At 44.3% G+C, this 15,679-nt stretch overlaps 1 protein-coding gene across 3 annotated transcripts in view; it reads left to right on the forward strand.

Moving 5' to 3' along the window:
• SLC25A15 (solute carrier family 25 member 15) overlaps window positions 1-15,679 on the forward strand; it is a 56,997-nt gene that overhangs the window by 26,765 nt on the left and 14,553 nt on the right. For all 3 annotated transcript variants that reach the window (NM_001243910.1, XM_013980468.2, XM_021065130.1), the window contains 1 exon segment: window positions 11,845-12,103. In NM_001243910.1, coding sequence (NP_001230839.1) covers window positions 11,845-12,103 — 259 coding nt within the window.

Here is a 15,679-nt window from a genome sequence, read left to right on the forward strand (position 1 = left end):
AGCTGACTGCCTTATGGGCGTTCCCTTGTAATTTACTCTTTTTCTCTTACTGCCTTTAGAATCCTCTCCTTTTAACTTTTGCCATTTCTATTGTCATATGTCTTAGTGTAGGTTTGTTTGGGTTCATCTTGTTGGGAAACCTCTGTGCTTCCTTTATCTGGTTATGTTTCCTTTTTTAGATTTGGAAAGTTTTCAGTCATAATTTCTTCAAATAACTTTTCAATCCCTTTTTTTTTCTTTCTTCTCCTTTTGGGATCCATATTTTATGTAGATTGACATGCTTTATTTTATCCCATAGATTTTATATTGCTTTAATTTTTTAAAATTTTAGTTTTCTGTCTGCTGTCCTGATGGGGCGATTTCCATTCTATTTTCCAAGTCACTTATTATTCTTCATTATTCATTCTGCTCTTCATTGCCTTTTATTCAGCTTTCATCTTGGCAAAGCAATTTTCTTTTTTTTTTTTTTTTTTTTTTTTGCTATTTCTTTGGGCCGCTTCCTGTGGCATATGGAGGTTCCCAGGCTAGGGGTCTAATCGGAGCTGTAGCTCCTGGCCTACGCCAGAGGCACAGCAATGCAGGATCCGAGCCGCGTCTGCAACCTACACCACAGCTCACGGCAACACCGGATCATTAACCCACTGAGCAAGGGCAGGGATTGAACCCGGGCGGGGACCGAACCCACAGCCTCATGGTTCCTAGTCGGATTCGTTAACCACTGCGCCACGACAGGAACTCCAGGAATTTTCTAATTTTCCTTGGCTCCCCATTATGGTTTCTAGTTCCTTTCTAACAATCTGCATTACTGTAAATATCCAGTCCTTCAGCAACAGCCTACATGTCCATCACAGATGATTGGATTAGGAAGATGTGGTATAAACACAATGGAATACTATTCAGCCATAAAAAAGAATAAAAGAATGCTATTTGCAGCAACATGGATGGAACTAGAGACTCTCATACTGAAGTAAGTCAGAAAAAGACAAATACCATATGGCATCACTTATATCTGGAATCTAATATATAGCACAAATGAACCTTTCCACAGAAAAGAAAATCACAGACTTGGAGAACAGACTTGTGGTTGCCAAGGGGGCGGGGAAGGGAGTGGGGTATATTTGGAACTTGGGGTTAATAGTTGCAGACTATTGCCTTTGGAATGGGTAGGCAATGAGATCCTGCTGTATAGCACTGGAAACTATGTCTAGTCACTTATGACGGAGCATGATAATGTGAGAAAAAATATTGTATACTTGTATGTGTAACTGGGTCACCATGCTGTATGGTGGAAAATTGACAGAACAATGTAAACCAGTTATAATGAAAAAAAAATCAATTCCTTCAGAATTTTCATTACCTCTTGTTGAACTCAGTGTCATACTGCAGAGATCTGTTTCATTGTTTGCTTCTTTAGGGATATTCTTTCGTTTTTTAAATTGGGAATGGTTCCTGTTCCTGTGCTTTTTCATTTTGCTTATATCTTTCTTATTCTGTGAGTTTAGGGGAAACAGTTATCTTCTGTAGTCGTGGAGGGCTGTTTATATATGGGAGCATCCCTTGGTATCTTGTGTCTTTACTATTTTTTTTTTTTTTTTTTTTTTTTGGCATGAGGGCTGCTTTTGGTTGGGATGCTTGCTGACTCTTTCCTCAGTGTGTGAGGGCTGTTATCTTCTAGTTAGGGGGTATGCAGATGTATGGCCTGCACATGCTTCCAGAGAGGTGGGGGCAAGGGGAGGCTCCTTCAGGTGGTGCCTGGTTACTAGGCCCTTGACAGTGGTGAGAATCCACAGAGGGGTGGGAGTTGCAGGCAGTGCCTGGTTGCAGGGCTCTTGGCAGTGGCAGTGACCTCTAGGGAGGTGGAGGTGGTGCCTGGAGCCCTTGGAAGTGGTAGCTGCAAGGTGTGTGTGTTCCCAGGGAGGTGGGGACAGATGCTCAGTTGCAGGGTGCTTTGCAGCAACATCCCCTAGGGGTGAGTTGAGGGGCAGGTGGTACTTAGCATGGAACTCCCAGTGGTGGTGGGCTGTGCCCACCTCTGGAGTCCCAGATGGCTGCAGCAATTTGCACCTGCTCCTGTAGTCTGTGCAAGAGGCACCCTGTTTCCTGCAGCCTGTGCATGTGCAGAGGAAGAAGTTCCTATGGCAGTCCTGCCCTACCCACCCCTAGCACACACACAATCCCCAATAATGGGGCCTTGCTTCTCTGATGTGCCTAGGCCTCCTCCCACACTCCCTTGGCTGTAGCACACACCACTCCGACACCCACTCATACTGTTTACCCGCAGCCAACCCTGGTCCTCTCTTCAGGACTGACCTCTGAAGCCTGAGCCTCAACACCCAGCCCCCACCCAAGTGCCTCAGGCTGTGGTGCCGAAGGTGATAGTACTGATTGTGAGGTGGTCTCTGCTTTGCCCTCCTCAGTCTGGCTGCTGCACTCTTCTCCAAGGCTTTCAAGCTCTCCATCCATCCCAGCTGATCTCCCTGCCAGCTGAGTGGCCTCCTTAAGTGGGTACAGATTGTTTTTTGTTTTTTTTTTTTTTTTGTCTTTTTGTTATTTCTTGGGCCGCTCCCGCGGCATATGGAGGTTCCCAGGCTAGGGGTCCAGTCGGAGCTATAGCTGCCGGCCTATACCACAGCCACAGCAACGCGGGATCCAAGCCGCTTCTGCAACCTATACCACAGCTCACAGCAACGCCGGATCCTTAACCCACTGAGCAAGGGCAGGGACCGAACCTGCAACCTCATGGTTCCTAGTCGGATTCGGGTACAGATTCTTTTCCTCTTTCATAGTACCCTCTTAGAAGGGCTGGTCCAGTCTTGGTTCCTTTTTTTTTTTTTTTTTTTTTTTTTTTTCTTTTATCTCTCTCTCTCTTTTATTTTTCTTTAGTTCTACCCAGTCATGTGGAGGGTTTCTTGCCCTTTTTGGACATCTAAGGTCTTCTGCCAACATTTAGTAGATGAAGTATGTGAATCATTCTACATGTACATTTTTTTAAAAAAAATTCATTTAAGTATAGTTGATTTACAGTGTTCCTTCAATTTGTGCTATACAGGAAACTGACCCAGCCACCCGTATACACACATTCTTTTTTTTTCCATCATGTTCTAACCCAAGAGACTAGACACAGTTCCCTGTGCTGTAGAGCAAGACCACATCACCCATTCATTCTAAATGGAACAGCCTGCATCTCCTGACCTCAAAACTCCCTGTCTGTCCCCCTCTCTCCCCGCTCCCTGACAAACACAAGTCTGCCCTCCATGTCCATGATACGTTTCTGTTTTTTGTAGACAGATCATTTGTGCCATATTTTAGACTCCACTTAGAAGTGATACCATGTGATGTTTGTCTTTCTCTTTCTGACTTACTTCACTTAGTATGAGAGTCTCTAGTTCCATCCATGTTGCTGCAAATGGTGTTATTTTGTCCTTTTTATGGCTGAATGATATTCTATTGTATATATGTACCACATATTCTTACTCTGTTCATCTGTCAATAGATGTTTGGGACATTTGGCTATTGTGAATAATGCTGTGATGAACCTAGGGTGTATGTATCTTTTTGAATCAAAGTTTTGTCCAGATATATGCCCAGGAGTGGCATTGTTGGATCAGATGGTAGTTCTATATTTAGTTTTCAATATTTAGGTACTTTGATATTGTTTTCTGTAGTGGTTGTACCAATTCACATTTCCACCAACAGGGAAGGAGGGTCCCCTTTTCTCCACATCTTCTCCAGCTTTTGCTATTTGTTGACTTGTTAATGATGGCCACTCGAACTGGTGTGAGGTGGTACTTCATTATAGTTTTTATTTGCATTTCTTTAATAATTGGTGATGTTGAGGATTTTTTCATATGCTTGCTGGCCATCTGTATGTCTTCTTTGGAGAAATGTCTCTTAGGTCTTCTGCCAATTTTTCAATTGGATTGTTTTCTTGTTGTTGAGTTGTATGAGTTGTTTGTATATTTTAGAGATTAAGTCTTTATTGGTTGCATCATTTGCAAAGATTTTCTCATTTGTGGGTTGTCTTTTGTGTGTGTGTGTATGTTTTAATGGTTTCCTTTGCTGTGCACAAGCTTTTGCATTTAATTAGGACCCACTGGATTATTTTTGTCTTTATTGTCATTATTCTAGGAGATAGATCAAACAAGATGTTGTGGTGATTTATGTTCATTATCCTAGGAGGTGGATCAAACAAGATGTTGCTGTGATTTATGTTAAAGAGCATTCTGCCTATGTTTTCCTTTAGGAGTCTTATAGTATTTGGCCTTACATTTACGTCTTTAATCCATTCTGAGTTGATTTTTGTGTATGGTGTTAGAGAGTGTTCTAATTTTATTCTTTTACATGCAGCTGTTCAGTTTTCCCAGCAACACTTATTGAGGAGACACTCTCCTCCACTGTATGTTCTTGCCTCCTTTGTCATAGATTAGTTGACCATATGTGCTTGGGTTTATTTCTGGGCTTTCTATCCTGTTCTGCTGATCTCTATTTCTGTTTTTGTGCTAGTATCATACTGTTTTGATGACTGTAGCTTTGTAGTATAGTCTGAAGTTAGGGATCCTGATTCCTCCAGTTCCATTTTTTTCTTTTCAGTATTGCTTTGGCTGTTGGAGCCTTTTGTGTTTCCATACAAATTTTAAAATAGTTTGTTCTAATTCTGTAAAGAATGTCATTGGTAATTCGATAGAGATTGCATTGAATCTGTAGATTGCCTTAGGTAATAGTCAATTTGACTGTACTGATTCTTCCAATCTAAGAGCATGGTATTTTTTTTCCACCTATTTGTGTCTTCCTTGATTTCTTTCATCAACATCTTATAGTTTGCAGGTCTTTTGTCTCTTGAGGTAGTTAATTCCCAGATATTTTACTTTTTTGATGGCAGGTCTTTTGTCTCTTGAGGTAGTTAATTCCCAGGTATTTTATTTTTTTGATGTGATGTTGAATGGGATTATTTCCGTAGTTTTTCTTTCTGATGTTTCATTGTTGGTATATAGAAATGCAGTTGATTTCTGTGTATTAATTTTGTATCCTGCAACTTTACCAAATTCACTGAGCTCTAACAGTTTTCTGATAGCATCTTTAGGATTTTCTAGGTATAGTACATATCATCTGCAAACAGTGACAGTTTAACTTTTTCTTTTCCAATTTGGATTCCTTTTATTTCTTTTTCTTCTCTGATTGCCATGGCTAGGACTTCCAAAACTTATGTTGAATAACACTAGTGAAAATGGACATCCTTGTTCGTGATCTTTGAGGAAATGTTTTCAGCTTTTCACCATTGAGAATGATGTTAGCTGCGAGTTTGTCATAGATGGCTGTTGTTATATTGAGATAGGTTCCCTCAGTGCCCACTCTCTGGATAGTTTTTAATCAGGAGTGGGTGTTGAATTTTGTCAAAAGCTTTTTCTGCATCTATTGAGATGATCATATGGTTTTTATTTTTCAGTTTGTTGATGTGGTGTAACATAGTGATAAATTTACAGATGTTGAAAAATCCTTGCATCCCCAAAATAAATCCTATTTGATCATGGCATGTGATCTTTTTAATGTATACTTGGATGTGGTTTGCTAATATTTTGTTGAGGATTTTTGCATCTATGTTTATCAGTGATACTGTCCTGTAATTTTCTTTTTTTATGGTGTCTTTGGTTTCGGTATCAGGGTGATGGTGACTTTATAGAATGAGCTTAGGAGTGCTCCTTCCTCTGCAATTTTTTGGAAGAGTTTCAGAAGGAGAGGTGTTAACTCTTCTCTGAATGTTTGATAGAATTCTCCTGTGAAGCCATCAGGTCCTGGACTTTTCTTTTTTGGAGGTTTTTAATCACATTTTAAATTTCTGTGCTTATGATTGGTTTATTCATATTTTCAATTTCTTCCTGGTTCAGTTTTGGTAGGTTGTACCTTTGTAAGAATCTGTCCATTTCTTCTAGGTTGTCCATTTTATTGGTGTACAGTTGCTCATAGTTACTCTCATGATTCTTTGTATTTCTGCAGTGTCAGTTGTAACTTCTTTTTCATTTCTAATTTTGATTTGAACGAACCCTCTCCCTTTTTTTCTTGATGAGTCTAGCTAAAGGTTTATTTTGTTAATCTTTTCAAAGAACCAACTTTTGGTTTCATTGGTATTCTCTATTGTTTTTTTTTTTTTTTTTGCTATTTCTTGGGCCGCTCCCGCGGCATATGGAGGTTCCCAGGCTAGGGGTCGAATCAGAGCTCCAGCCACCGGCCTACGCCAGAGCCACAGCAACGCAGGATCCGAGCCACGTCTGCAACCTACACCACAGCTCACGGCAACGCCGGATCGTTAACCCACTGAGCAAGGGCAGGGACCGAACCTGCAACCTCATGGTTCCTAGTCAGATTCGTTAACCACTGTGCCACGACGGGAACTCCCTCTATTGTTTTGTCTCTCTGTTATTAATTTCTGCTCTAATCTTTATGATTACTTCAAATAATTTTGGGCTTGGTCTATTCTTCCTTCTCTAGATGTTTAAGGTGTAAGTTTAGGTTGTTTATTTGAGTTTTTCTTCTTTCCTGAGATAAGGCTGTTTTTCTATAAACTTCCCTCAGAACTGCTTTTGCTGTGTCCCCTAAGTTTTGGATTATTTCATCTTCATTGTCATTTCTTCATTGTCTCTAAGTATATTTTAATTTCCTCTTTGATTTCTTCAGTGATCCATTGGTTCTTTAGTAGTATATTGTTTAGCTTCCATGAGTTTGTGTTTTTTGCTGTTTTTTATTTATTTTTTCTTGTAGTTGATTTCTAATCTCATAGTATTTTGGTCAGAGAGAATTCTTGAAATAATTTTAATTTTTAAAAGGTTACCAGTGCTTGATCTGTGAACTAAGATGTGATCTAGGCTGGAGAATGTTCCATGTGCACACTTGAGAAGAAAGTATATTCTGCTACTTTGGGGTGGAAAGTTCTATAGATACCAGAAGTCTATTTTAAGTCTGTTTGGTCTGGTATATTTAAGGTCTGTGTGTCCTTGTTGACTTTACATCTGGAACATCTGTCCATTGCTGTAAGTGGGGTGTTAAAGTCCCCCACTATTACTGTGTCAGTGTTGATTTCTCCTTTTATGGCTGTTAGTAGTTGCCTTATATATTGTGGTGCTTCTATGTTGGGTGCATATATATTTACAATTGTTATGTCTTCCTCTTGGATTGATCCTTTAATCATTATGTAGTATCCGTCTTTGTCTCTTGTGACCTTCTTTATTTAAAGTCTGTTTTATCTGATACAAGTATTGCTACTTCTGATTTTCTTTGATTTCCATGTGCATGTAATATTTTCTTCCACCCCCTCACTTTAAGTCTGTATATGTCCTCAGATTTGAAGTGGATCTCTAGTATACAGAATATATATAGGTCTTGCTTTTGTATCCATTCTTTAAGTTTGTGTCTTTTAGTTAGAGCATTTAATCCATTTACATTCAATGTAATTATGGATAGCTATGTACTTATTGTCATTTTGTTAATTTTTAGGGATTGTTATTTTGGGTCTTTTTTCTTCTTCCCTTCTTCTTTTGTTGTCTTCTTTTGGATTTGCTGACCATATTTAGTATTATGTTTGTTCTGCTTTTCTTTTTTAGCTCTGTGTCTGTTATAGCTATTTGATCTGTGCTTCCCATTATATTTTGATTTCACTATCCGTATGTGTGCAGAATTGTTTCTGGTTGCTGGTCTCTTAATTTCAAATGTATTTTCAATGTTCTTCATTTGTCCTCTCCTCTTCTCATGCTTGCTAGTTTTGATATCATATTTGTCAGTAGGTGATTTCCTACTTTTATATTATCTTTGCCTTTAACCAGTGAGCTTTTTCTTTTGTAATATTCTTGTTTCTAATGTGGCTTTTCCTTTTCTGCTTAGAGAAGTTCCTTTAGTACTTCATGTAGAGCTGGTTTGGAAGTGCTGAATTCTCTCAGCTTTTGCTTGTCTGAAAAGCTTTTACTCTATCAAATCTGAATGAGAGCTTTGCTGGGTAGAGTATTCTCGGGTCTAGGTTCCTCCCCTTCATCACCTCAAATATATCTTGCCACTCTCTTCTGGCTTGTACACTTTCTTCTGAAAAATCAGCTGTTATCCTTATGGGGGTTCCTTTGTATGTTATTTGTTGCTTTTCCCTTAATGGCTTTTTAATATATATTTTTTTCTTTGCATTTAATTTTTGTCAGTTTAGTATGTGTCTCACTGTGTTCCTCATTGGATTTAGCCTGCATGGGATTCTCTGTTTCCTCAACTTGAGTGTTTCCTTTCCCATATTATGGAAGTTTTTGGCTGTAATCTCTCAAGATACTTTCTCTGGCACTTTCTCCCTCTCTTTGCTCTTTCTGGAACCCCTATGATACAAATGTTGGTATCTTCAATGTTGCTCCAGGGGTCTCTTAGACTCTCCCCAGTTCTTTTCATTCTTTTTTCTTTATTCTGTTTTGTGGCAGTGGATTCCACCACTCTGTCTTCCACCTTACTCATTTGTTCTGCTGCTTCCGTTATCCTGCTATTGATTCCTTCTAGTGTATTTTTCATTTCAGATATTGTGCTATTCATCTTGCTCTTTAGATCCTCTAGCTCTTTGATAAACATTTCTTTTAAGTTCTCAATCTGTCTCCCTTCTTTTTCCAAGATCTTGGATCATCTTTACTGTCATCACTCTGAATTCTTTTTCACAAAGATTGCCTTTCTCCTCATCATTTAGTGGTTTTTGCCTTGTTCCTTTGTGTGAAAGCTACTTCTTTGTCATCTCATAGTGTCTACCTTTCTGTTGATGGTCCCCTTGACAGCAGGTATGTCAATGCAGCAGCTGTCTAGTCCTAGAGTTCTCAGGGGTGACAGCAGTTCATCTGTACCCAGAACATGTGATGGGAGCAGTGGTATCACACTACCTCTCCTGGAGCTGGGTGGCTGCTAGGGATGGGGTCTGTGAGGGGGTTGGCAGTGATTCCCAGTTCACAGGACTGCTCTTATAGCATGTGGGGACAGCTTCTGTGACCCATCCTGCTACCAGGTAGCTCTTGGGACTATTTCCTATAGCTTGCAATGTTAGCATTTGCTCCTTTAGCCCCTCCCTTTACAGGGAAGGCTCTAGGGACTGCTCTCTGTAGCTGCAGGGGCAGGTACCATTTTGCAGTCCCTCCCCTTGTTCAGCCACTGTACGGATCTCTCCCTATAGCCCCAGAGGTGGGAACTGCTTCCTAATTGTTGCTAAAAGCCTCCCTTTGTAGTCGCAGGATCTGCACTTCTGCTGGTCCCTCCCCCTGTCTGGCTGCTGGCAGGAGTGCTCTCTGTAGCTGTTGCAAATTGGAATGTGGACCAGTGGGTCTCCCACAGCTCCCTTGGTGTGGAATGAGCGCCACTGGCATGGTCCCTCATGGGGCCACTGGCAGGAGCCCTGCAGCATGTGCTTTTCTCTAGCTGGGCAGCCTGTAGCTCTGGCAAGGGGAGTGCATGGGCATCCCTCTCTTGGATATTTTGGCACAGATTGGGTCCCGCTACTGTGGGTCCCTGCAGAGCCACTGGGCTGAGCTGTGGACCTTTTCCCAATCAGGCAGTTTGTGACTCCTGTGGGAAATAGATGCCGATGGCTCTTCGGGCATGGGATGGGTGCCACTAGCGCGGAGGCTACTGGCAGGAGCTGGGAGCTTCTGTTACTCCCCAGGGGTTTAGTCTACCTTCTCTAAGATCTCTGCAGCCCTAAGGGTGGGGTTGCTTCCCAGGTGTTGCTAGGCAGCCACTACTACATGGCTTTCAGAGCTGAAGCAGACAGCATCCTGCAGCTGGGGAATCACGCATGCAGGGAACAAGGCTATCATGGTGGATCCCGCCCCTTCTTTCCAGCACCCCCAAACAATGGCATCTAGCCTCTAAGCCCGACTGGTTGCCTCAGTTGCCGCTTCCTCAATTGTGGTCGTCTCATGCTCCAGCCCCTCCAGGCTGCCGTTTCTGCACGACCAAGCCCTGTTTGTTCCCACTTAGCCATCCCCAGCTCTCTCTTTGGGTCTGATCTCTAAGACCAGAGTTTTAGTTCCTGACACCTGCTGGCACCCACATGACCATTTGTGGAGGATTGTTTGTGTTTTAACTGCTTCACACCAGTTGTCTAGAGTTCCTCCATCTCTGCTGATCCGGCTGGTGGGGGAATGCTCCCAGGGTGCAGGAGCTTTTCCTCTTTCCAGCGCCCTCCTGGGGCGCAGGTCCCACCTCACTCCCTTTCTCTCCTCTCTTTTTCTTCCATCTTCTTCCTTTTGTCCTATCTTGTTTCATGAAGTTTTTCTTGCTGTTATAATCCTGAGGTCTTTGTCAGTTTTAAGCAAATTTTCTGTGCACATAGTTCCGCATGTAGATGCATTCTCAGTGTATTTGTGGGAGTAGGGGAGCCTCACGGGCTGTTACTCTGCCATCCTATGTGTAGATTTTTTTTTTTTAAGGTGTTCGGGGGAGAAAGTGAGCACCACGTCCTCCTCCTTTGCTGTCTTGGTCCTGGATCCTGAGAGTTATTCTTAGCAATCCTGCCTCCATCTCTACTTGCCACAACGTAGTTGGAGGAACTATGTATTATGTCAAAGATAGGAAATTGGATTTTTAAAGTATTATGTGTAAGCCTTGTCTTCAATTTTGTTGAGGCTTTGTTAAGCTCATCCCGTGATGGTTGTTTCCTGACACAAGCAGGGGGCCGTCTCGGGCCCAAGGGGAGGTGGATCCGTTCGCCAGTGGTACTTTCCTAAGTGCAGACCCAGTCCAGGGCTTGGGGATACTTTAGGGTTTCTTTATTTTTATTTTTTGTCTCTTTGTCTTTTTAGAGCCGCACCTGCGGCATATGGAGGTTCCCAGGCTAGGGGTCGAATCAGAGCTATAGCTGCCAACCTACACCACAGCCACAGCAACATGGGATCCAAGCCACTTCTTCGATTTACCGTACAGCTCACAGCAACTCCAGATCCTTAACCTACTGAGCAAGGCCAGGGATCGAACCCACAACCTCATTGTTCCTGGTCAGATTCGTTTCCTCTGCGCCAGGATGGGAACGCCTACTTCAGGGTTTATAGTTCATTCTTTTCCTTACAGTCAGAATTTTAGTTAAAGTAATTCGACTGCAATTTAGATTTTGCTGTATTTAATACTCTTACAGTATAAAAACATGTATGATCTATCTAAGCAAAGGTAAGTTTCAATCCATTTCCTTTCTGAATACTAATTCTGAATACTAATTGGTTGAGTCCAAATATGTGGTTTTCCCATTGGATCAAACATTTAGCTCTCCAGAGACTAATTAGTCAGACTCTTTGTTATCTTTGCCTGGGGCCTATTGCTGTGATTTTTCTGATGGCCTTCAGTACCACTGGGCAGCAGACAACAGTGATAAACTCCCCAGACTCTGCCCCTCCCCTTCTTTTTATGTGGAGACACACACACTCACACACACTAACTGCTACTCAGCCACTTGCAGAGCTGTCATTATGTTGAGCTTTCTCATCCATTTTTGTTAATGCTCATGCTAACCCAGTAGGCTCAGAAGTCACATCACTTGCCCAGGATCTCACTGCAGAGCCAGGCCCCTCTGACCAGTGCTCCCGGACGCACATCACACCTTTGCATCCTGTGGCTCTGACTGTTGAACACATGTCTCTCTCCCCTCGTGAGTCTGAGCTCCCTCCCGGCTGGGGTTGGGAGGAACCTGCTAGAAGTTTTACTGGACTGGGCAAGAAGGTCTGAGGGGGGATGCGGTCCCAGCAAGGTGACCCAGAGGTCACCCTTGAGCTGAGCTGCCCTCTCTCCACGGGTCCTCGGGGCCTCACCCCAGCACTCAGCCATGGACTGGGCTGGACGAGGACTCTGTCCTGGTTGCAGGGGGCACAGCGTGCGTCTTGACTGGGCAGCCCTTCGACACGATGAAAGTGAAGATGCAGACGTTTCCCGACCTGTACAGGGGCCTCACCGACTGCTGCCTCAAGACCTACTCGCAGGTGGGCTTCCGGGGCTTCTACAAGGGGACCAGCCCGGCACTGATCGCCAACATCGCCGAGAACTCCGTCCTCTTCATGTGCTACGGCTTCTGCCAGCAGGTGGTGCGGAAGGTGGCGGGACTGGACAGGCAGGCGAAGCTGAGGTGAGTTGAGGTCGCCGACACTGCATTTGGTTTGAAAAACACTTGCACAGTCAAGATTTTTAAGAGACCTTATGGGGAAGGGTGTTTCCTTTGTAAAAAAAACCCACTGCTTTCTTTCTGATTATGGAGCCAGACGTTGCCATCCCAGACAGCTTGGAAAGCACAGACGTGTTGTACAAAGGGAGTGTTGCCCACAGTCCACCAGAGAGAACCAGCCACCCCACATGAAGGAGGGCGCTTTTCAGGTGCTATTGGTGCCATGTCCCTGTGGGCAGACGTGCGGGACCTAAACCATAGATGCAGCTTAGGATCCCAGTTCTGGGCTCCACATCATCAGCAGTGTGTCCAAATGCAGTGCATTCAAAAAGCCAAATAAATAGGCTTGAGGGGACACTGGCGTTTTAGGAAAGGATAGAGCATCTGCAAGGATTCCAGTGAACCTGTTGCTTCCTTGGCCGTGTCTGCTGCAAACATCAGACTTTGGCGTGTGCTTGGTCAGCCCTTGGGTATTTATTAAACAGAGACTAAAAGGAATTCAGAAACCACTGGGATAGCCTTTGCTCCTTCAAGCAATTTTAAATCATTTAAAATTACAGTGTCAGCTTTGTGGTTGCAAAGGGCAGTCTTGTTGGTTGTCATGGTAGGAATTTGAGACCCTGCTGCAACTATAGGTCCCACGTGGCTAAAATAGGTACAGATGTGTTCTCTGGGGGTGCCTGGAGATGTGTCTGTTTATGGGCAGTAATCTTGTCTTTTTTTGGCTGCCCCCTTGGCATGTGAAAGTTCCTGGGCCAGGGATCCGACCTGAACCACTGCAGTGACAATGACAGATCTTAACCTGCTGTGCCACCAGGGAGCACCAAGGACTCCTATTTTGATGAAATTTTTTTTTCTTTCCTTTATATGGCCACAGGTGCGGCTTATGGAGGTTGCCAAGCTAGGGGTCAAATCAGAGCTACAGCTGCCGGCCTACGCCACAGCACGTGGGATCTGAGCCGTGTCTGTGACCTATACCACAGCTCTTGGCAATGCCAGATCCTTAACCCACTAAGCAAGGCCAGGGACTGTACCCACATCCTCATGGATACAAGTTGGGTTCATTACTGCTGTGCCATGATGGGAACTCCTGGAATTTGTTTTTTAAAGGCTCGGGATGAAATCACCCAGGGAAATAATGTTTATAGGATTGAGTACAGGTCCTAGGACCCTCCAGGAGGGAGAGGTCAGGCAAAAGGAGGAAGTAAAGAAATACTGCCTTCTCCTGGTTTATCTTCTGCGTATCTCACAGTAGAGATGGACTGGAAGGACACTGTGACTTTAGGTCTCCTTGGGCATCCTTTTTGTTTGGTTGTTTTTTGTTGTTGTTGTTGTCATTTGTTTTTTCTATGGCCGCACCTGCGGCATATGGAGGTTCCCAGGCTAGGGGTCGAATCAGAGCTGTAGCTGCTGGCCTGTGCCAGAGCCACAGCAACATGGGATCCAAGCCGCATCTGCAACCTACACCACAGCTCATGGCAATACTGGATCCTTAACCCACTGAGCGAAGCCAGGGATCAAACCTGCAACCTCATGGTTCCTAGTCAGATTCATTAACCACTGAGCCATGACAGAAACTCCTTTGGGCATCCTTAGAGAAGGACAGGGAAACAACAGCCACATGAGATTCTGGGGGCAGGTCTGCTGTGAAGAAAGCTTCCTCTTGCACTCAGCCAGACCCCACACACTCATCTTTCTTGAACTCGGGAGCAGAGGGGCTGCTGCTTTCTCGTCGTGCAGGACAGTGGTTGCTTATTACCGTTGAGTACCTGCTGCCTGAGAGTCTTCATGTCAGGCCTTTTTCGCCCTTGCCATGGTCCTGGGGGAACATCCAGGCAGGTGGTGGTCTCTGCTTTATAGACGGGCAAACTCCGGTGCAGATACTGATAACACTGAAGATCACTGGGTTAATAAGTGACAGAGTCAGGACTGCAGCCCGTGTCTTGTGAGCCCCCGTCCAGCATTCTTCCCATAAGACCACAGGCAGACTCTGGAGTGCTTTGTAGGGGTCAGGTCTAGGGAAAAGATTAATAATTAAGCAGAAGCAGCAAAGGGAAGAACTGCTTGTAAGCGCCTGTTGGGAACTTGTGCAGTGATGCTGTAAATATTTGTTCTCAGGTCGAACACTCCCCATGTAGTATTCTCTTTTCACCTTTGGCTGGACAAGGTCTGACGCACCATAAGTGTTCAGGTACATGTGTGTTGACTGGGTGACACGACAGTGAATTCTTACAAAATCACATTCTGTGCTTATTGCTGTATGAGTTCCAGTTACAAACCTTTTTTAGGGAGTTCCCTGGTGGTTCAGTGGGTTAAGGACCCAGCATTGTCACTGCTGTGGCTCGGATCGTTGTTGTGGCACGGATTTGATCCCTGGCCTAAGAATTTCCATATGCTGTGGGTGGGGCCAAAAAAATAAAAGTTCATACTCTAGGCACAGCCTGGGGCCCCGTGTCCCCGGTGTCTTGAGCTGGTAGATGAAAGTGTTGATTAAAAAGCCAAAGTCCACCACAGATCTGCTTTGGTCTTGTTGTTGCACTGCAGCTGTGCGTGGGGCTCCTTCAGGTGTTGCTGCATCTTAGAGGGACTAGGCGTCTCCATTTATTGATGTCACCTTGGTTCCAGCAACACTGGCAAACCCTGGTCAATGACACCAAGTGACTGCGGCTGTCAGCAGGTTGACAGTCCCCGAGGGAAGCAGAGTAAGAATCTGCAGGCTGGCTGAGAGACAGAAACCATTTAAGCTTTGGTTTTGACAAACGAGCCAAGTTGGAGCGAAGCGGGAGGGATGGGGCGCAGTGTCAGGCAGTTCCCAGCGGTGCGCCCTACGCTCCCGGCTGTCCTGTAAGCAGGTCTGACCTGTCCTTCTCTAAAAACAAAAGGAAGGCCGTGCTGCAGGAGGCGGTGTTTCCTCCTGAAAGAAAGCTTGCTCCAGGCCAATTCGGAGACCTGGCTGCTAACTGGCTGACTTGGCCCTGGGTGCCCAACTCCCATCCCTCCGAGGCCAGGCCCCTAGGGATAGGAAATCAGGCCCAGATGGGAGGTGGCCCCTGCTTTTAGGCAGGCACATCTCAGGTACTCCATGTTTGGTTCTAGACCATCTCTTGAATTTTTTGGTTTCTCAGTGCACGTAAAGTTAGGTTTACACTAGGCTGTAGTTTAGCTGTGCAATAGCATTATGTCTCAAAAGGAAATGTACCTACCTTAATTTAAAAACATTTTATTGCTGGAGTTCCCATCGTGGCGCAGTGGTTAACGAATCCAACTAGGAACCATGAGGTTGCGGGTTCGATCCCTGGCCTCGCTCAGCGGGTTAAGGATCCGGCATTGCCGTGAGCTGTGGTGTAGGTTGCAGATGCAGCTTGGATCCTGCGTTGCTGTGGCTCTGGCGTAGGCTGGCAGCCATAGCTCCAATTAGACCCCTAGCCTGGGAAACTCCATATGCTGCAGGAGCGGCCCAAGAAATGGCAAAAAGACAAAAAAAAAACCCATTTTATTGCTAAAAAATGCTAAGCATCATCTGACAACACACAGTGGCCA

Source organism: Sus scrofa, chromosome 11, assembly GCF_000003025.6.
Source record: "Sus scrofa isolate TJ Tabasco breed Duroc chromosome 11, Sscrofa11.1, whole genome shotgun sequence".
NCBI classification, from domain to species: domain Eukaryota; kingdom Metazoa; phylum Chordata; class Mammalia; order Artiodactyla; family Suidae; genus Sus; species Sus scrofa.